This window comes from Pimephales promelas, chromosome 1 (assembly GCF_988280905.1).
Source record: "Pimephales promelas chromosome 1, fPimPro1.hap1.1, whole genome shotgun sequence".
NCBI lineage: Eukaryota > Metazoa > Chordata > Actinopteri > Cypriniformes > Leuciscidae > Pimephales > Pimephales promelas.
The window spans coordinates 46550773-46573268 of record NC_142769.1 but is presented as its reverse complement, the minus strand read 5'-3'; the positions used below and the strand labels follow the sequence as shown (position 1 = coordinate 46573268).

General features: G+C 38.3%; 1 protein-coding gene across 5 annotated transcripts in view; it reads left to right on the top strand.

The window, feature by feature from the left end:
- znf638 (zinc finger protein 638) overlaps positions 1-22496 on the top strand; it is a 32882-nt gene that overhangs the window by 6424 nt on the left and 3962 nt on the right. Inside the window, exons 1-18 of one of the 5 annotated variants that reach the window (XM_089130452.1) lie at positions 8420-8555; positions 12130-13564; positions 14347-14408; positions 14502-14540; positions 15520-15890; positions 15979-16196; positions 16343-16486; positions 17190-17288; positions 17372-17412; positions 17549-17739; positions 17823-17854; positions 17970-18104; positions 18772-18903; positions 19300-19341; positions 19443-19574; positions 19698-19814; positions 19910-19935; positions 20015-21932. In XM_089130452.1, the coding sequence (XP_088986578.1) occupies positions 12344-13564; positions 14347-14408; positions 14502-14540; positions 15520-15890; positions 15979-16196; positions 16343-16486; positions 17190-17288; positions 17372-17412; positions 17549-17739; positions 17823-17854; positions 17970-18104; positions 18772-18903; positions 19300-19341; positions 19443-19574; positions 19698-19814; positions 19910-19935; positions 20015-21932 (4920 nt within the window). In that variant the 5' untranslated portion in view covers positions 8420-8555; positions 12130-12343. Of the gene's footprint in view, positions 1-8419; positions 8556-11970; positions 13565-14346; positions 14409-14501; positions 14541-15519; positions 15891-15978; positions 16197-16342; positions 16487-17189; positions 17289-17371; positions 17413-17548; positions 17740-17822; positions 17855-17969; positions 18105-18771; positions 18904-19299; positions 19342-19442; positions 19575-19697; positions 19815-19909; positions 19936-20014; positions 21933-22496 lie in introns of those variants that run through there. The other 4 variants (XM_089130456.1, XM_089130457.1, XM_089130453.1 and 1 more) reach the window with 4 other exon arrangements.

Genomic DNA, 22496 nt, shown 5'->3' with positions numbered 1-22496 from the left:
ATATTCACAAAGCACACGAGGCATAGGACACAACGTCCTCTTGCTGTCTTTCTGGTTTGCACAAACACAACATGCTGCTCACTCCAAATAGACCCTTGAGCTGAAGGGCCAGTCATGTAAAGCAGCTGAACGCAAACCGAATAAAACATTGCATTCATAAATTCAGCACATAGCAAAGGCTCATGACTTAAAAGATGGTGAGCTAAACCATGCTGAATGACCTTCACTGCATAAACCAATCAGTCACCTATCATTTCAAAGTTATAATGAAATTTCAGCAAAGGAATCTTCTAAAAACAATTACGTGGACTGTTGTATTTTAGAAGGCGACAATCGGCTGGAGTCCCGTGATATAGCCTGTAACATAACGCCGTAGTGATGATCCCATGGCTCGATGAAAGTCTGAATGCAATCTGAAACAGATTTATGACTCTGGTTTGTTTGTTCTGGAAGTTGTCACAGCCACAGGCTTATGCCACTGATTGAACGTTGACTAAATAAATACCGACAGATTGCGGTTTCATTCCCCCTACTATCTCACTTGCAATTGCTTTCCTCTCGAAATAGCATTTAAATGTCCAGACAACCCTACTGTGAACTAAATAGTCAAATCTATAGACCTCACACATAAACTCAGACCTTTGTGGTGTCCAAAAATAGTGTATGCTTTTAAAACAGGAGATTTATGAGGCAGTAACACCAATTAATCTATCTTTGTATAATCCAAATTAGGTCTTGAATCAACACTGGCTTTCATCAGGCTGCTAAAAAAAGACACTACTTAAAGTGACTACCATTTACAAGTGATATGGATATTAATATCTATTTTAAAACCAATAAAATAGCAATAAAAAATTCTGGTAACTATTGCTTATAATTCTGGAGGTTAACAGTAATCCATTCCGATACAACAGCTCAATAAATAAATTGATATTGTGATATATTTTACACACAAATTGTGTGTTTTTGCTCAGGAAAATATTGCCTATAAAGCCAGGGCAGAACTGTTGTGTGTCTCTGAGCGACAACACAGCAGTTTCGCCACTGAACCAACTATTCAATGGCCTATTCTTAAAAAGAGCCATTTGTGTTCGACTTTGACCGGTCGGTCTTCAAACTATGCTTCCAACGGTGTCTCTGAAGGGCGATGATATCTTCTCTTAACTTTTTGGACCATTCTTTTAGCCATATGTCTAACATGTAGTCAAATGTGACACTCAACAAACCTAGCCAGGTTTCATGTGTTCTAGCTCAAGCACACCTGGTGCAACTAATGAAGCCCTTGATTAGTTGCATCAGGTATGTTTTAAACAACACCTATTTTCCAGATTTGTGCTGTTGTGAGAGATTCTATCCACAAGTTTCCGAGGGGCGCTCCTGTAAAAAATAAAGTGGGTGAAACTTCCGGTGACGCGGCGGAAGTAGCATTCCAATGGTATTTTGTGTGTTAGTTAGCGAAGAGGCTAGCTGTTTTTCTGAGAATTATTTTACTATTTAAAGACGCAAATCTTTATGAGAGAAGTCGTTACGGAGCTCAGGGACAACATGTGCTGTTCGCGGTTGTATGTATAACCGGACTAAACTAATTCAGTGGCTTAAACGTGATTGTTTTGAACATAAGCTGAAAACGAAATCAGAGTGATCCTGCCAACGACTGTAGTTTCCATCACCTCCCAAAAGACGACGAATCTTCCTGTGTACATTTGTTTAAATTCTTAATATTCTATAAACTCTATCAGCATGTGATTGGCTGTTCTCTACTGATGTTACACCTAAACTCAGGATCAGAGCCTGTGTTGAGCGAATACCAAATGTGCCAGTTAATGTATTCAAGCAGCACATTCATTTATAATTTTGAATAAACTCCAAAGCACAATGACTAAGTGTGTATTTTTTTATTTTAAATGTTTGCCAGCTCGCACAACTGTCTGTCACCATGCCTTGATGAGTATTGATTATTAATAATGTTATTATAATACTCCCAACCAACTACTGCGGAGGGTAAAGGTACAGTAATTTCACCCTTTTTAATTTTGTTGAGGTTGTGTTCCCACATCGTTAGCTAGTTTGGATCGCTATAACTTGAATGACTGTCAACTGTTGAATGAACGAGTGTCAAGCATGTCGATACGCGCTTTGTTTACTTCAAACCAGAAGACGCGCCCACTTTTGACGAAAGGCCTCATGGGGCGTAGGAAACTTGTGGATAAAGGGCTGAAGATGTATATATATCTACTATGTTCTTAACACATGTTGCCATGACCTTGGCTATTGGCCTTGGTTCAGTTTTAATGCCATAAGGACCTTAGATGGGCACTAAAGGATATCTATATCTGGGCCCCTTAACAAGATTTATGGGTTCCTCCTTCAGAAAGGTTGCATATGTTTTTGGATATGTTTTATGGGCATGCATGGTTTACAGTGATTGTGTGAGTGTGTGTTAAGGGCTTGAAGCCCTAACAGTTGTGAAAGTAAGTGTAGTAGGCCTACACATGTTGTCATAGTACAGTAACCAGCCTCCCAATATTTAAGACCTAAGAAACTAAAACCCTTAAAGTAAGGGAACATGAAACTAGCTTTATTTGTAAGCATTTTGTTTTGACATTTCATTTAGTATCCGATTTTTGCTTTGGAAAGAAGTCTCTTACGCTTACAAAGGCTGCATATTTGATCAAAAATACAGTGTAAACAGCAGTATTGTGAAGTATTATATAAGTATTATAGTATATAAGTAATATATTTTAAAATGTAATTTATTTTCAGCATTATTACTCCAGTCTTCAGTGCCACATGACATTTCAGAAATCATTCTAATATGATTTGGTGCTCAAAAACACATATATGGTCAAAAACTCACTGGTTTCATAACCAATGTGCTGCTTAATATTTTTGAGGATACATTTTTTTCTCTGAATTATTTGATCAATAGAAAGTGTTAAAAAACAGCATTTGAAGAGTTCAGATGCAAAAGCCTCTAAGTGCCATTTGAAATTTTCTTCTAAAATGATCATTTTTTATCAAGCTTGTATATTTAAGTTCAGTAATTTCACTTAAATGGCAATGAAGATTACCTATTAATTGTTATTTAAGTGAAATTACTGAACTTAAATATACAACCTTGATAAAAATGGTCATTTTAGAAGAAAATTTCAAATGGCATTTAGAGGCTTTTGCATCTGAACTCTTCATTTATTTAAAATAGAAAAATTTGTAAGATTTTACAAGTCTTTACTGTCAAAAATGACCAAAATAAATTCATGAGAAAAAATATCTTATTGACAAAATAGGATTTTTTCATTTTTAAATTATAAACACATCTTTTCTGGAATACGATATCACATGATGCAAAGTATGCTTTCAAGATGAATTCATTTTTGTGAGTGACCTCAGCTATATCTCCTAGGTAATATTATCTTTATGACAAACAGCAGAATTTGCAACAAATAAATAACATTTGCCAGGCACAAAAATGGATATACAAGATGTCCAATGAACATTTTCGGAAACAATGTTCCAAAAGGCCAAGTGACAGTTCCATCAACTAGCCAGAAACTCTCTTGAACCCGGTGAAAGGTAACTCAGAGAAGCAATCCTTGATTTAAAGGGTGTCATGTCAACAAGCCAGAGCCAAACCTCAAGGGGAAATACAGAGTGTTCACAGATTACCTGTTGGACCATGGCTCACATACTTAAAGGAACTACTGTTTCAATCTATTCAATTAATTTTTGATATATCCAAGGGTATTCAACATTAAAAAATAATAAACAAACCACCATAGATTGAAAAATTACCAAACAAAACCCAAACTACAACAGACTTTGGAAGAAAATGAGTTAGATGAGGACAGCTGAAATGAGGAACGGTCAGTTTTCAGTTACAGCGGAAAATATTGTGAACATATCTGAGGACACTGTTACCACAAACCGCCTCGCCAGCACAATTCTGAGATCATGCATGAGGGTGTGTAAGTGTTTATCCGTGTGTGTCTGTACTCTGAAATAGATGGTGCCGAGCTGCTGAAAGAACTCATTTCAGATGGGACGATGAAACCTGAGCCCAGAATGAAGCTTTCATTATGGAAACATTAGCCAGCACATTCGAGCAAACCAGGAGTCACTCATAGGGATCATGCTGTGTCGGGATGTTCTTTCATATTTACCACCAATCCAAAACATTAATATTAATTAGACCTAGAGGTACCCCACTGTAAAAAAATAATGAGGTTAAATTCATGTAAAAAAAAAAACAGCAGCCGTGGTTAAATAAAAATTACAAGGTGACCATGTTTCATGTCTAACGAGATGGCATATTAATGCCTGTGTATGTTTTACAAAATATAACCCTACTGTTAATTATCTGCTTTCTACCTTACATATAATCAATATTATATAACAGGTGGTACAATTGAAAACCACACAATGAATCTGAATTCACTGCATGTGGTCTGACCTTAAAACATGGCTAATAGCCATGAAAATTAATTAACATTAATATTCTTACATGTACAGCCATGCAAAGTTACAAAGCACAAAGTCACTTCAAAGGCAGATCTATATCAGTGTTACTGTTTCTGAAACACCTTCATTGTAGTCTTGAGTTTTCTTCCAAAAACAAACCCGTCACAGTATACCTCATTTAATAATTCCCGCCCAAGGCATACGCAAAATTAAGCCTGGTTGGGTTGAGTTAGTGTTGAGTGGGGGTGAGGGGCGTGACATTTAGGAAACATGTGTGAAGCAGTTGACCAATCACAACACACTGATTCAGCCGACCAATCAGAGCACATTGCTCTTTTTAGAAGGAGGGGCTTCATAGAGACAGAAACTAAACAGAGGCTGCATCCGAAATCACTTACTTCCACTAGCCGAAAAACAGTATGTGACAAAAGAAGCATGTCCAAAAGATTAGGCAAAAAGTACCCAGATGACCTAGACTACTACTTCCGGCGAGTTTGTGAAGTGTGCATACGATGGAGGCTTAACTATCCCATGAGGCCACAGGAGAAGATTTGTGAATGACAGTGAAGAAGTACTGGTAGATCAATTGATAAAGACAATGGCAGATGTATACATTCAGATTACATTTTACCACACACACTCATCCTATAAAGTACTTTTTTGTCGGTTGTGAAGTAAAAACTTAGTAAAAAGTAAAATAAGAACCTACTTAAGAAAATATGCGATTTCAGATGCAACCAGAGTTACTGACAGACTGGGAAGAGAGGTGCTGCAACACTGCAAAATATGTCAAAAATAAGGTGTTTTTTTGAACATTCAAGCATGGAAACCTATTTTATCAGAACTTCAAAAAACAGAAGACGATGTAAAAGGGCACAATAGATCTTTAATATAATAAACAGGATTAGGGATGCACAATATTTCGGCCAGCATATCGGTATCGGCCGATATATGTTCATTTTTAACGTTATCGTTATCGGCCTGGTAAGAAAATGTGGCCGATATTTTAAAGCCGATAAATAATGTATTATTCCCTTCAGCTGAGACACTTGTTGAGCACTGTTTATGTTTTATGTCTTGAAATATGATTGAAATCTCTTCAAAAAATGAAAATACGGTTCGGTACAACATGTGCAGCGCAAATCTGTCATATCGGCTATACAACACTATAATGAGAACATCATTATAATTGTGCGCTTGGGACATGGATTTAATTCTGAGACTTTTGTTTTTGTAATCAGGCTCTCAAAATTAGATACAAATTTGGATTTAAGTTTATCGGCCGATATATCGGTTATCGGCTTTCAAATATAAAGAATTATCGGTTATCAAAATGTTCGTATCGGTGCATCCCTAAACAGAATGCACACTATATAATGTGAATTATTCTCTGACACTAAACCTAGATGTCTAAAATAAGACCCAGTGGGTTTCATGCAAACTGAAAATACTTGTAGCCTGAGCTCCATCTGCCATGACATGATGTTATCGTGACCTTTTAAGAGCTGAAGGGCTCCTGGGAGAGTCTGTCCTGTAGCGCTGAGTGTTAGGTATTCCCCCAAGCCCAGGGGGGCATTTATTCTAGTTATATTTAATTAGTTATCTGTTAACGGGACCCCTCTCTGTCCACATAGTTTGTTCTGCCAGACAAGGACAAATGGTGCCATGCCAGCTGCCGATAATGTAGATACTACAGCTAGAGCAAGTACTACAATAATGCTTGAAGGGGAAGGGATGAAAAGGGCGAACAGTTTATCTAAGTCCCGTGCAAATGACACCTATCATCAAGTCTCTTTTTCTTTCTGTCGCTCCTGTCTGTGTTTGTAATGCAGCCAGCTCTCTCTCTGTGTCCAAACTGTTATTGATTGAAATTGGCTTCTGGTGCATGAATTTGGTCTGTCACTATTCTGGACCTGGACATGAACCAGAGTCAGTGAGAAGGATATTGAGACGAAAAGAGGGAGAGAGGAAAACTGAGATGAGCAATAGGACTAGAAGTGTGAAAGTATTATTCTATTCTGTGACTTTCACTGCAATTAACTGTTCAGGACTCTGTTTCCCAAAAGCATCATAAGCCTAAATAGACCGTAGAAATCATTTGCATCAATGGGTTTTTCAATCTGCTTAGGTTTATAATTTTATGGTCCTATGGTCCTTCCATAGACGATATATACATTAAATGCATTTAAACCACTTAAAGTGATTGCTATTAGGATCTGAAGAGACTTTCAACCAGCATAACAAAAAATGTTTCTGAAATAAATCACCTAGCCTGTCTTTCAGATATTATTCTAATGAAATTATTCAGAAATGATTCTAATGCTGATTTGCTGCTCAAGAAACATTTTTTATTATCAATGTTAAAAACAGTTTTGCTGGTTAATATGTTTGAGGAAACCATGACCTTTTTTTTCCAGGATTATTTTAGGAATACAAGGTTTGATAGAACAAAATTCATTTGAAACAGATTTGAAACTGTTCCTTTAAATCAATGTAATGTGTCTTTGCAAAAGAAAAGTGTTATTTTCTTTTACTTTCTTTTTACCTTACTGATCCCGATCTGTTGACCAATAGTGTTACTATCCACCAGAAAGGAAGATGCGTGAAGAACAGGTTCAGTGATTTATCAGATGTCATCCTGCTGGGGCTTACTGTATGCATGGTCAGCCACATAACACTGCTTCTCTGGGTCACTTGATGAAGCCTGATCTGCAATATGATGCACAGAGAGGGATCAGGGGTTTTCTTATAACCTTACAAATACAACTCAAAACAAACTTGATTGGATAAAGCAGTCAGATTCCATTAAAGCTAATGGTTTTCTATGAAAGATATATGAACGTGATTAAAATAAGATTTGATCTACATCTCAGATAAGACATAGTATATCAATCAATCAATCAATCAACGTTTATTTCTATAGCGCTTTACACAACCGTCAGGAATCCAAAGTGCTTCACATCATAAAAGTAACAAAACACGATAAAAAAGCCCAATATGAACTTGTTTACATCTTTAAAGGGGAAAGTTCACCCAAAAATGAAAATTCTGTCACCCTCATGTTGCTCTAAACCTGTGGTATAAGCCTGTAAGACTTTTGTTCATCTTCAGAAAACAAATAAAGTTATAAAGAGAGTATTCTGTCCCTCCAACACAACTACCACTTTTACACTTCAAAAAGTTTATAAAGAGATCATAAAACTAATCCATTAAGTGGTTTGATAGTGTCTGTTCAGAAAATTTAGCATAAAATCAACAAAGCAGACAATGATTTTTGAAGATCATGGTAATACATCATTGATTTACTAAATGTCATATTAACAAAACATAATTTAACGAACAAGAAAATAAATGCACCAAAGAATTAAAGTAACAAACATCTCAATATTTGTTTGATACATTTTCTTTCAAAAACAGTGAAATGTGAGAGAGACATTGGTGTGACAAAATCTCTGACCTTGTGATAAGGATTAGATGTCAAGAACATCAACACTGAGAGTCTGAACTTCAGAATATCAGATTTTGACTGGCCCAAAAATAAACCTGAAATTATTCAGGAAGTTAACGTTACTTAAGTTACAGGTGCTTTATCACACTAAATGTGAACATTGACGAATGCAATATTCTGTAGAGAACATTAAAAAAAATGCTAAAATACATATATATCCCTAGCTCATTGAAATATATGAGGGAAAACTATAACGTTTGTAGGCCTACATTGTTACGTGATGTGTTAGCAGTCCCAGCAGAGTCTCAAAAAAATGAAAACACTGCCATCTCCTGGATATCCTTGAAGGAAAGGATTCCCTTTCTGCTGTTCACAAGAAACGGCATAAAACCTATCTCCTTTTCCTACAGTGCAAAAAAGTTCACCATTTTCCGCGAAATAAAAAGTACGTAATAATTGAAAGTTTGACAGTTTTCACGAGGTATCACAAGGGTTCTGGTTTGATTGCTTTTCCTGACTATTTGTGTTGTTCTACAACTCGTTGATCGAGTAGTCACGTCTGAGACGCAAACCGACCGTCCCCTGAAATCGGAGCGTTTTCTTCATCGGATGCATTTCCATCGTAAGATTTTACATATTAAAATACGAGGTATGTTACTGTGGTGCATTGGAATAGTCTTCTATAGCCCTTGTAGTGTAAATGTGGCGATTTCTTTGTCGAATAAAGTGTTTGTTGCTCTGTAAAATGACGACGCCGACGAAGAGCGAGGTAAACGAAACTTATGGCGAAGCTGCAGAGCCCGAGGCCTGCACTGATCCAGTGGTTTTTACTACCGATCTGCCCATCAGATCACACATATTGCGTATTTCATTTAAACATTGCTTTCATTTTTGTACGAGATCCACTGGCAACAAAACCATCACGCACGCAAACACCCCATCCAGATTATAACGCCATTGAAAATGATCGACGGTCGATCTTGCGGTGTCGTAATGGGAGCTGTAACTTATAGTTTTATGTTTGTTTATCACGCTTCACGGTCGATCGAGCTGGTCAGTCTCATCACAATGTGTTTTGGCAGTTGTTTGCCATGGTTTAGTTGCATTACACGTGCTCCAGTTTTGCTACTCTGGGAACTGAAGCAGATGCTGGGTTATAACATCGTGTCGTGTTTGTGTATTTCTTTAAAATGCCCCCCAAAATTCTCTGGCTAGTGTCCAGTTGTTGACATTTAATACAGGCATAGGCCTGCTATCAGAAATGGCTGCCGTTCAGTGGACATTTTGTGTTCAGTCGCTGGATGGCGGCCTCACGTCTGAGACACTTTTATTATTATTATTATTTTTTTTTTTTTTGTAGTAGTAGCCTAAATATTTTCCTGAAAACACTTCCTGCTGAGTTATGCCAGTAAATACAATACAAGACCCAGTCTTGTTGGTTTTCAGATGCATGGTGGTTAATACAGTATTTTATTTTTATGTTAATTCAAATTCTGATATTGAAACCAATACCATTAAAGTTTTGTTTAAGAAAGTTTGGAATTAATCAGTCAGGCTACTGAAATCAAAATTGACCTAATTTACTTGTCTTATTGTGCACAATTTTGTTAGTGCACGTTATTCATGAGAAAAATGTGTTTCTTTTTGACTGACATCTGCACTTGTTTTGATATTGTTTTAGGGTACTTTTTAACACAACAGTGTAAATCCATGATGAAATATATCTATTCTTCTATCTTGTGACAGATATCTAAAAGTAACAGATTATTGAGAACAACTATAGGGCTGGGACTCAGTGACTGATTGCAGTACACAAGATCCAGGGGGCGGAGTCGGATCCAGATCTGAGGGGTGGGGCTGGGAGGGGTTTATGGATCAGGGGGTGGAGCTGGTTAGGTTTAGCTATAGACCGTTTCACAAGATGTAAACAACACTGGTCCAGAAGCACTTCCTGTTTCAGTTTGTAACTGTTGTCTTTATTTCACATGTAAAGAAAACATCTTAACTTTTTGATTCAGTTTTAAATGTTCTGTTGGTTGTATTTTATCCCAGCTTTTATGTAGTGTTAAAAAACTGAAACAGGAAGTGCTTCTGGACCAGTGTTTACATCTTGTGAAATCGTCTATATGTACGGTGGGAGGAGTTAGATCTGGATACGACTCCTCCCTGTGGATTTCATGTTCTGCAGTGAGGACCATCTCCAAAAATGCAGGCAGCTTATAGGGAAGGTTCACCTAAAAATGAAAGTTTTGTCATCATTTACTCACCCTTATGTTGTTCCAAACCTGTTTGAGTTAACACAAAAGATATTTTAAGAGAATATTATGCCTGGTTCAGATTACACGATTTTAGCCCGATTTTGGCACGATCCGTTTGACGTAGGGTGTCGTGGGGATTCGTAAATGACAACGGGCGTCAGGACGCAAGATTCGATCGTATCATCTCGTATAGTGTGTCACAGTGGGCGACAACCTACGTCGCGTCTGCGATGCTTCACCACATCACGACAAAAAGACTAGCATGTTTCATTTTTTTAATGGTCGTCCATGACGGTTCCGTCACATGTATGAGGTTGACCAATAGGAGCACAATCTTTTCCGTATACAACTTTCAAAAAAGACAAAACAAAAGAGGATGGTGCTAACGTTAAAACTAGAAGTAAAAATATATAAGAAAACAATATTTTACCACAAGTTCACTTTGGAGGATTGACAGCCCACACTGTCCTCTTCGAGCAGGGTTCTCAAGTCTCACGCAATGGCTTGTGAGACATGCAATTCAACCAGTTCACACACTCCACACCGTGTATTTCTCACACTGAAAAGGCAAAGCCGAGCAATCCAGGAACTCACTCGCTACGAGTTTTGCCTTCTCGATGACATCACGCGCGCCGTTAAAGACGGCATGCGATGACTGGTCAGGAAGTAACGTGTAGTCTGACATGTGTCTTGTCCACGACACGACTAGATTTTTGGAGCCAAAATCGCGTAATCTGACACAGTGACTATCGTAACAGACAAAAAAAAAATCGTGTAATCTGAACCAGGCATTAAAGAATGTTGGCGACCAAGACAGTTGACGGTAGCCATTGACTTCCATTGTATTTTTTCCTACTTTGAAAGACAATCATTACCGTCAACTGTTAGATTACCAACATTCTTTACATTTCTCTCCTTTTAATGCATGCCTGCAGGGACAAGGCTTAAGTAGACTAAATGATTTGCGAATTTTTTTTGATTAAAGATTAAGATATAAAAAAGCATAAGATAAATGACACATTTGAAAAATAGATATGGAAACTTTTGTTTCATGCTGATGCCGATTTTATCTAAGGTTACGCCAATAAGGGCCATTTAAGTACAGATTTTTTTTAATTCTAATGGAATATAATTACATCCTGCCCTACAATTTTTATTTTTAACTCTGAAAAAAATTGTATATTATGGAAAATAAATGCCCCTTCTTGTTGACTTAACACTTTCATTTGATTGGCTTGACACTTTTACTATTTGAATCCTATTGAGGTTAATTGAGGTTTCACCATTCACATCTTTACTTTACTTTGTGCACTGCGTTTCCCAAAAGCACCGTAAGCCTAAGTAGATTGTAGAAATTTTTTGGAAAACACAGCCCTTGTTCAGTTAGAATTTGTTGTTGTTTTGAGAATTGTTTAGTGCAGCAGCTCTTTAGTTTACTTTACAGCAGTAGGCTTTTGTTAGTCTCTTTATTTTTTAATTAAACCAATCACGAAGATGATTCACGCTAGTGTGATCTTTGTTTACATGGATGGACCTTTCAGACTCCAAAGTTTTATTTTGAAAAGCCAGCATTGACATAAAAAACCCCTCAAGATACTGCTCACAGTATTCATAAAATACATTTGTCTAATATCTATGAATTAACAGTCTGACCCATCATGTTTTCCTGTCTTAAGCCATGTCTGTCCCTCCTGTTCATATCCAGGCCAAAAACTCCTGCATGAATGTTGTGTAAAGATACTCTAAAACTGTGATATTATTTTCCTTTGTCTGTCTTGTCCTTTTGCTTGCTGTTTTCTTCTTCAGTGAAGACATGGAAACCTGTTTTAATCCCTCGAAGCTGGAGATTTGAGAGTGTGACAGAAGGGGAAAATGGTCGCAGCCGTTTTGCAGTTTCTGTGTGAGGACGTGAAGACGACAAGCCAATAACACTTTCTGTGTGTTTTTTCCCCCTAATTTTTCCAGCTTTTCATTGTTCTTGGAAAGTTTTGTGCCCCCTGTTGCAAATTCCCTGAGACATTTTGGGAGTCTGCCGGTCTTAGGCCCCGTCTCCCTCCAGTTGGCACAGATAAAGACTCAGTTGGCACTGCACCAGCTGAATGCAATTGCTGGCACAAGCGTTACTCCGTCTGCAATTGCAACACCTGCTTTGACCTTGCTCAACTTGCTTAAGGTCACCATGTCGCACCCATTGTATAATCCCCGTGGAGGGCTGTTGCCCATCCCTCAGAGACCCGTTGTGCCTGGCCAATATGGTCTTGGGTCACAGCCTCGAATAGAGCTTGGGGCAGCCCGTCTTGGCCCAGGTTCAATATCTGGTTCTCGTGGGGGATTGATCAACCAGCCCTTCTCACTAGGACAACGGCAGTCACAGATTTCCCCAGATCTCGAAGCCGCCATAGACCAGAACCTTCGGGGAGCCCGCGAGGAAGTGCGCCTTCTCACGCAAATGCTCCAGCAACCCAAAAAAGTAGATCCCCGCATGAGAAAGGACACAAGGGATGAGGTGCTTTCCTCCGGAGGGAACATCTTTTCAGGGTCTTCGAGATCTGATGAGGTGGACTGGTCCATATACCAAGGCCCCAGCAAGCTCTTCGGATCTTCAAGCTTGGATCGTCCTTCCGGTTCGTCGCAGCTGTTCCAGTCTCCGGGTTTTGGCGGAGGATCAAGCGGTTTGGACGGCCAACCTCCACCAGAACAGCGGCCTTCACGTTACACCTCTGAAAGTGCCAGCAGCATCCTAGCAAGCTTTGGACTCTCCAATGAGGACCTCGAGCTTTTAAGTCACTATCCAGATGATCAACTGACTCCTGACAACCTACCGTTCATTTTGCGGGACATCCGTATGCGGAAAGTGAAAAGGGACGTTGACGCGAGATCTCAAGTCATTGACTATAGACATTCTAGTAAATTTGGCTACTCCGAGGAGAATGCGGATGACTATGCAAGTGAACAACACCTGCCTAAAGAGTCACCAAAGTATGTGAGTGAGGTCTCCAAACCACCCTTCAGTGGCATGGACATCGCAAAGCATCCTAAGCCGTGCCAGCCTGCGCCAGTCCCTGTTCCAAAGCTTCAGAAGCCTCCAACGGTAGATCCAAGACTCGTGAAGACGATCCCGGTGAGACCATCTGCATCCCAGACTGTTCTGCAACCCCAGAGTCGACCTCCAGCACAGATGCCGCCTCAACTTGGTCTTCTTCCTATTCCTATGATGGCCATGAACAGTATCTCCGGAGGAGCGAATGCCAACTGGATCCCGTTCCTTTCGCCTCCAGTCAACGTGCCCGCCACCAAGAGGCTTCCGACTCCTACCATGATGAATGATTACTCAGCAGCTACTCCAAGAATCTTTCCTCATACATGCTCTCTATGTAACATTGAATGTGTCCAGATTAAGGTGAGTATCTTCTTACCCAGTAGTGCCTCATTTGAAAGATGTTTGCATTATTCGGTGTATGTAAAGGGTCTCGATTGCTGTTTAATTCATTTCCATGTGTTGGTGAACTTTGAGCTAAAACTGTACTAAATTTAAATCTGAAATAAAATATCAGAAACCTATAATGATATTTTAATGTTTGTTAACTTCAGTTGCTCAATAATTGTGCAGTTCATTGTGAGTAAGAAAAAAAGCCAATAAGCTGATGTAAATAGAGTAGATAATACAGCTGGTAAACCATGGCTGAAAAAAAAAATGCATCTTGTCTACTCCAAGCCATATCCATCTTCAGAAGAAAATGAATCAGCCCGTTTTCTGGGAACCTGGGGAAGCCTGATGAAAAAACCTTTTTTGCTGAGACCTAGTTTAAGTTTAACCTTGGACTGGCTGAAAAAAATATTGTGAATGCAGACCTGATGACTTTCCACGGTGCCGAAGACGCAGATGGTGGGCTCCATCTCCGTAATCCTTGAAGAACACTCTTTGGACCCTTTTTTTTCGTCATGAAGAATTTTTGTCATGACAAACATGGACATTTTTGTTGTGTGCACTAATAGTGGGTTAAACAATTTTTATCATGTCTTACTTTTTGACCTCTGGTATTTCATTTTTTTAATCTATTTACAGATCTTGGTCATCTGTTACTCCAATTTGTTTTATGATCAATTGCACTGTTTAAAACACGTACTCATTATTTTAAAAGCAAAGATATTGTTAAAGTATTTGTTTTGTTTTGTTCACAGGACTGGCTTGAACATCAGAACACAAATCTTCACATTGAGAGTTGTAGGCGTCTTAGGAAACAGTGAGTGTTTTATGATTTGCTCCTTTACCTAAAAAATCCATAGGAGACTTTCTCATTTAACTAACGAAAAGCCATATATTTATTTTATTATAGATACCCTGACTGGAAGGTTGATTCTGTCTCAGTTTCAAGGTAAATCCCTACCAAAATCAATCTTGAGCATTTAGGTCTAGAAATGTGTGTGTGTTTTTTTTCTTTGTTTTCTTTATATATATATATATATATATTAATTGCGATTAATCACATCCAAAAGAAAAGTTTGTGTTTACATAATATGTGTGTATAATTATTTTGTGTGTGTGTGTGTATATATATATATATATATATATATATATATATATATATATATAAATACACACACATGCATGTATATTTAAGAAAAAATATTATTTATGTATAAAATATTTTTATTTATATATAATGTAAATTATATATAAATCTATATACAGTATATACATGAAAATATTTCTTAAACATATACAAGCATGTGTGTTTATTTTTATATATATATATATATATACATATATATTCATATATATACATTAATATATATATATATAATTATACACAGTGCGCACACATATATTATGTAAACACAAACTTTTATTTTGGATGCGATTAATGGTTTGACAGCCCTAATATATATATATATATTAGGGCTGTGCAAAAGTTAATTGCGATTAATCGCATCCAAAATAAAAGTCTGTGTTTACATATATATTTGTGTGTGCTGTATATAATTATTTTGTATATATAAATACACACACATGCATGTATATGTTTAAGAAAATGTGTTATTCCTATATAAAATATTTATATTTATATAATATAGATTATGTATTTATATATATATACAGAATTTAAGAGCAAATAATTCTTAAATATATGCATGCATGCATAGGTATTTATATATACAAAATAATTATATACAGCACACACAAATATATTATGTAAAACAGACTTTTATTTTGGATGCGATTAATCGCAATTAACTTTTGCACAGCCCTAATATATATATATCTTATACGTTATAAGACAATTGTTCATTTTATAAGACAATTTTTCATTTAAATGGCATTTAAATTCACTTAAAAATGGCAATCATCCACAGACCTGAGCCCAAATCAGAACACAGCAGCTCAAAGCGACGCACCCGATCACACTCGTACTCCAGATCCCCCAGCCCGAAGCGGCACCATGAGTCTTCAAGCCGTCGTAAACGATCCCGTTCACGCTCCCGATCCCGCTCCCGAAGCCCTAGAAGGTACCGGCGTAGCAGAAGTCACAGCCGGTCACCTCATAGGAAGTCTCGAGGAAGTTCTTACAGACGAAGGTCCCGTAGTCCTCCATCTCAACGATCAAGGTCTCCAGGTTACAGTAGGCGCTCTCCTCCACGCCGCTCGAGTCCCCGCCGGAGCAGCCCGTCCCGGCAGCAGAGATCCAGCAGTACTGAACGACTGGCCATGAAACTCATGTCATCGGGTAAGATCACTTATTACAATTTGTTTTGGTTTTTTTGCTTTCAAATCACTTGGTGTACTACTACATGACATTCTTTTCTTCCCCACAGGTGAGCTTTCCTCAATTACAGACAGTAATACTTTGAAGGCTGTGGTGAAGTCCTTGGCACCAGCCCTGCTGGCTGAGCTAGCAAAGAAGAAGAGTGTTCCCTCTACTTCCTCATCAAAGGGAAGCAGCAGTAGCTGGAAACAGCCGCCTTCACCTAAGAGAACTGAATACTCCAAGTCAAGCAGACCCTCCGTCACAAAGACCCCCAGCGCTCCAAAGGTACATCTTCATACAGCAGTTACATGCACTTGTAAATTAGAAATTTAGAAAACACTTTTGAAAAAAAAGAAAAAAAAGAAAAGAGTATCTGACTGTGCTAAAAATATGAAATCTAATTGCTATCTTTGTTTTTGCATGATATGAAGCCTAAAGGCAGGGTTGCACCGGGTACATCATGTTTGCTGAGGCTCGTTGGACTTCCTCTTGGGACTACCAACAAAGAACTGTCTGATGCCATTGAACCTTTTGGGAAGGTCTACACTGCCATCCTCTTGAAGGCGATTCGAGAGGTAAATACAGTAAACACTGCAATATTGTGAATTGTTTACATAGCTTTTCTATTTTATTTTAAAATGTCATTTATTCTTGTAATGGCGAAGGTGAATTCTTAGCATTAGGCTTGCTGCGATAGTTGGCCACGTACTGATTACATAACTTGCCCAACCTTGCCCTCCACCATTGTTTTGATATTTTCTTTATAATAATAAAGATAATTTAGTTCAGTTAAAGAACAGACACTACGATTAAAAACTGAACGTGCCTTAATTCAGCGAGAGTCGCTGACGATAGTGAGGCAAGACTGCAAGCTTACTGACTTTACTAAGATTTGGTTTCAAAGCAAAATGTAAAAGCGCTTATTTGGCAATATTTTGGATTTAAAACCAATGCTAATTGGGAACCTGCAAACATTAATAAGGCAATCTGTAAACTTTCCCTGATGAAGGTGGCAACTTCCAGAGGAAAGACTTCTAATTTACACACACACCTTCAAGTGTACCACAGGAATGAGCCTGCCATGCTTATTCCTTTTGCTAATAACGCCATCTGATTCGTTTTAATAAAAGTTCTGTTTTATATAAGCGATTTTGTCATACTGTTTTGTTGTTTTGTTTTTCATTAAGAGTAATAATGAACCCACCATTCAAGCGATTGTCACCCCCAAATTGCCGCTAATTTGTGAAAGCAAACATTTGTGATGCTTCCTCTCTTCAGGCCTCTATATGTATGGAGAGAGAGGAGGATGCCAGAGCTTTGCTCAACTTTAAGCACCTGACAATTCGTGGTCAGGTCATTAAGATCTGCATGGAGAAGGTATGTTTGACTCTGTCAAGTCCACTTAGAGATGTGAACTATACCGAGGCCTGGGTTTAAATCTGATCTGTGCGCTTTTGTAGGATCCAAGAGAGGATGATGATAGGAGAAAACCTGTTAAGAAGTAAGTTTTGCATCTAAAGATTCACGTAATTTATGTGTGTGTATGTATATATATATATATATATATATATATATATGCCTGTTTTGATCATTTTACAAATGTTCTATTCTGTGAATGTATTTGTGACTTATTACAGAAAAGAGATGACTATGACAAAACCTACTCAGTCAGTGAAAGCTAAGGGTGCAAATCCAGTGAAGGCATCTCAGCCAGCTAAAGCAAAAGAGTTGCCAGGTCCCAAGACACCTCAAGTAACCAAGGGAAAACCGAACGAGCCCAAAAAGATGGTACAGGCAGCTAAAGTTAAACCTGCTGCTAAGGGTTCAGGTAAGTTATTGCATCTTCCTTTGTAGTTGTTCCTGTGGTCATGTTGGACAATCTGTATAACATTTGTTTGTGTAATTTGGCAGAGACCGCAGTTGCCAAGAAGATTGTAAAGAAGGTATGTTGTTTAGTGTTCTCCCTCAAAACTGCATACACATACAGTATATATCATATGTTGTTGTTGTTTTTTTTTTTAAAAAATAACTACTTCTACCTTTTTTCTTTGACTGCAGGAAGTACCCTGGAGAAAAAATATAGTCGAGATTACGAATCTTCCAGTGGAAGGGGTTACTGAGGATGATCTCACCAATCTTGCTAAACCATATGGGTTCACTGAAACTCCTGTCATAGCTATCACTCTACAGAAGGTAATAACATTAAAGGTGCTGTATGTAATTTTTTTTTTACGGTAAAAACGCATAAAAATACAATAATATGTTTGCAGAGATTTAGGAAACATGCTAAGTTCAAATATGCGTTTAAAAAAAAACAACAACAACAATGTTATAGCCAGTTACTTTGCTTTAAAATGTGCGTTCCCAATAGTATTTCGACATCACTAGTTGACATTTGATGGAAAACGCAACATATTGCAGTCATAGAAGCCTGCAAATAAATTGGATCAGAAATCTCAAATTTGATAGCCTGAAACATCTAAAAAAAAAAAAAAAACTAAAAAACAAAGTCATTTTTTTCCCATTATAGTTAAACAATGATTTTCTGTTAAAGTTAGCTGATGTATCCACGCTACTAGAAGGAATGGATATGAGCTAGATTATAATTTGTGAAAAATAAAAACATTCCTAACAGATACATTAGCCGATTAACTTGGTGTAAGACTGATTCCTATTCCTATGCGCTGATTCCTGTCTTTGTTGAATGACATACTGCAAAAATGACATGAATCCTTGATTTAAAAAATGGATGGTGTCTTCTTACGTTTATATTGTTATTAGTATATATTAATTATAGTGTTTTATATCATATTGTTATGTATTTTAACAGTTTTTTTTTTTTTGTTGTTGTTGTTTTTAGGCCTACTTGCAAATGCCCAACACAGAGGCAGTTGAAGCAATGGTGAAGGCCTACTCTGAGAACCCAGCTAAAGTGAAAGACAAAGAGATAACCGTGAAGATGATGTTGCAACCTATTGACCTGAACTATACCGTGAGTGTGCACTCCATCTCTGTGTGAAATTATAAAGAGGAAAAGATATTTATAAATGTCTTAGAAACACAGGATTCTTTTTGTAGATCTACACTTTTTTGTAGATTCCTCTGTCAACGTTCTCTTTGGTCTCTTAGCCTCTTTCACGATGTCTGTACTAATAATACTCCTTCATTAAAGCTTTGATGGTGTGACATATTTTGTGACGTACTGCTGTAAAGAAATCCAATCTATTTTGTACCTATTAATGAATTACAGTTTTTTAAACACTATGTTCTCATTTAAGAACACGACACTGGCAAAATGGGCTCTCTTTGTTGTGTAAAAGAGTACATTTATACTCTTGATTACTACTGGTTAGTACTGACCAACTGTTTTATCCTTTTCTTCCAAAAGGAGTCAGTTTTCAGAGTGTTCATGGACATGGAGAAATCACCTGTAAGTAAAGGCTGAAGAGAAAACACTGACTTAAAAGCTTAAAAGAAATAACTCTGACTTTTTCTATAGTGAATACTTTTTTTTTTCCTTTCTGACCACAGGAAATCGTCACATTGCCTGAACGCCTTCTCATTGTTAGTAATGTACCAAAAACACTTAAGGCAATCCAAGAAGTAGAGACCATAATCAAACGCTATGGTAAATTCAAGAAGGTTTTGCCTCTAAATGGCAGGGTAAGAAACTCAAATTTAACTTTATTCTCTAACTCTTATTTTTACTTGCATAATATCTATTTCCATTATTAAAGGAAAGTATAAGATCTCAGCTGACTGTTTTTAATTTTCTTTCAATCTCAGATGATTTTTGAAATGGAGAATGTCACTATGGCTAGGGCTATTTTCATCCGCTTCGTTAAGTTTCGTTGTGTAATCCAGAACAGTACCCTCAACTTCCAACTGGCCAAACCAATTAAGGTATGTTTGGTTTTTTTGCCATTTTTTTTTGCGTATGTTAGCATCGCTTGTTTCACAGTGGCAATTAATAACTTACCATGTTATTTATTTAACAGCTGAAAAAGAAGCCAGATGCAAAAGGGTAAGAGTGGAAGAACAACATTTTTAGCTTTTCTGTATGCAATGATTCTGGAAATTTAAAAATAATTTTCCCCCCTTAGAACGAAGCCTCCTGGTCAACCTAATACGGTCAAAGCTAAAAAGCCAGTGGCTGCGGCAGCTGCAGCCTCTGCTGTGCATAATGAAGAAAAGTTGAAAACTGAAGTCACTGCAGCTCCCAAAGACATTGCAGTTGGAATGCCTGCTAATGCAGAAACGCATGAGATTAAAGCAAAGATGGATACCCAAGCTGTTACCGAAACTGTCATGGTGACCCTGGAGACTGAATCTGGGAAAAAAGAACCTGAAGCTGGATCCTTAGATCCCAGTGCAGAACCTGAGTCTATGAACAAGGAGCTTAAAATTGGATCCTCTGTTCCCTCTTCAGAATCTGTCGTTTTAGTTGAGTCTGGGAAAGCAAAGCTTGAAGTTGAATCATCTGCTTCTCCTTCAGAATCTGCAGTTTTAGTTGAGTCTGGGAAAGCAGAGCTTGAAGTTGAATCATCTGCTTCTCCTTCAGAATCCGCAGTTTTAGTTGAGTCTGGGAAAGCAAAGCTTGAAGTTAAATCATCTGCTTCTCCTTCAGAATCCGCAGTTTTAGTTGAGTCTGGGAAAGCAGAGCTTGAAGTTAAATCATCTGCTTCTCCTTCAGAATCTGCCATTTCAGTTCAGTCTGGGAAAGCAGAGCTTGAAATTGAATCATCTGTTCCTGCTTCAGAATCCGCAGTTTTAGTTGAGTCTGGGAAAGCAGAGCTTGAAGTTAAATCATCTGCTTCTCCTTCAGAATCTGCAGTTTTAGTTGAGTCTGCAAAAGCAGAGTCTGAAGTTGAATCATCTGCTCCTGCATCAGAATCTGCTCTTTTAGTTGAATCTGTGAGCACTGAGAATGTAGTTGGATCCTCTGTTCCTGCTTCTGAATCTGGGAAAATAAATCTTGAATTGGCATCCTCGGGTCCCTCTGGAGAATCCACTGTTTCAGTGCCGTCTGCAAAAGCAGAGTATGAATTGGCTTCTTCAGAATCCGTTGTCTTATCTGACACAACTGATCAGACAGTGACTTCTCTCACGAACAACAATCAAAATATCCCAAAGGCTGAAGATGCTCCCAAAGAATTGGTTCTTACATCTGTGGAAGAAAGCAAAATTGACAATGAAAAGCAAGACAAGAATGTTGAGTCCAAGTCAGAAATGGATATTGTTGCTTCAGCTGTTAGCGGTGAGGAAACGGCAGTAGAGGCCATGGAGACAGAGAGTCCAGAAGAACCTACCAAAGGCACTGATGTCAAAGAGGAAGCATGTGGACAGGAGCTCAAGATCAACAATGAGGGCCAATCGAATGACTTAACAGCGGCACCACCTGAATCTTTAGAGGCGGACATTAAGCACGAGTCAAGTAATCAAACTGAACCTGCAGCCGTTGCATCTGACTCCATTTCAACCTTAGATTCTGCCTCTGATTTGCCCTCCACTTCTGACTCATCTGTCACAGCTAATTGTGCCTCAAACCTTCCCCAAACAGTACCCGAGCCCTTCCAAGTCGACGACGACTCTCTGGACTTTCCTCCGGTTACGCAGGAAATTTTGAAGGCCCTTGAATTAGCTGTCCATCAGTGTCGCTTACAGTCTTCATTAAAACGTGCTGAAGAGGAAGCCAGACAGAAGGCAGAGATGGAGAAAGCTGCAGTGAAGACAACCCCAAAAGGTCCATCAAGCTCAAAGAAACCTGCTCAAGCGACTAAGAAAACCTCTCAAGCAGAGAACAAAAAACTGGCTGAGAAAAAGTCTCAGAACTCTGGGTCCAGAAGCAGGCCTGTGGACACCTCATCCCCAGAGAAGGAGTCCGCTTCTAGGTACAGGAACAGGGGTAATTCTGAAGAAGATGGTCCCACCACCAGGCGTGGGGGATCATCCTCCCGAAGAAGTAGGCGGGAATCTAGCCCTCCATCAAAGCGAACAAGGGGGCATGATCTTGATCGCAGGGTGAGAAGGACTATATATATATGCTTTTACTTTGATGGTTCTGTTTCTTCAGTTGCAAAATTCGCCTTTGGCTAAGCCACGCCCTAGAATGTAGATTGACCAATCACAGCGCAGCCAAGAACGAGCTCCCACAGAGGTCGGACACTTTTTCACAGCACTCTATTGACTTTCAACACAGGCATCTCATATTTTTGTTCTCGGCAGGCTATTACCGTCATAATTTTATCAAAAATATGGTTAAACGTTGTGCCTTGGACATTTGTAACACAGATACGCGTTTCCCAGAGAGGTTGGAGGGGGGTGTCAGTTTTTTCCCTTCCCAAAACCGAAGTAAAATCCTCCTGACAAGTGTCGTTTTTGGATTAACGTTAAACTGTGTGGACGTCCTCAGTCAGCTAAACCCCGCAAAGATCAACAAGCACATCTTTTTTACTTCTAACCTTACTGTGAGTGTGAAGTTATATTAGTTAGACCGTTTTATAATGTTTTAGGTTATGATTTCGGTTCTCTGTTGATACACTAGCACACGCTGCTAATAAATGCAACGTTCTACTCGTGTAGTCC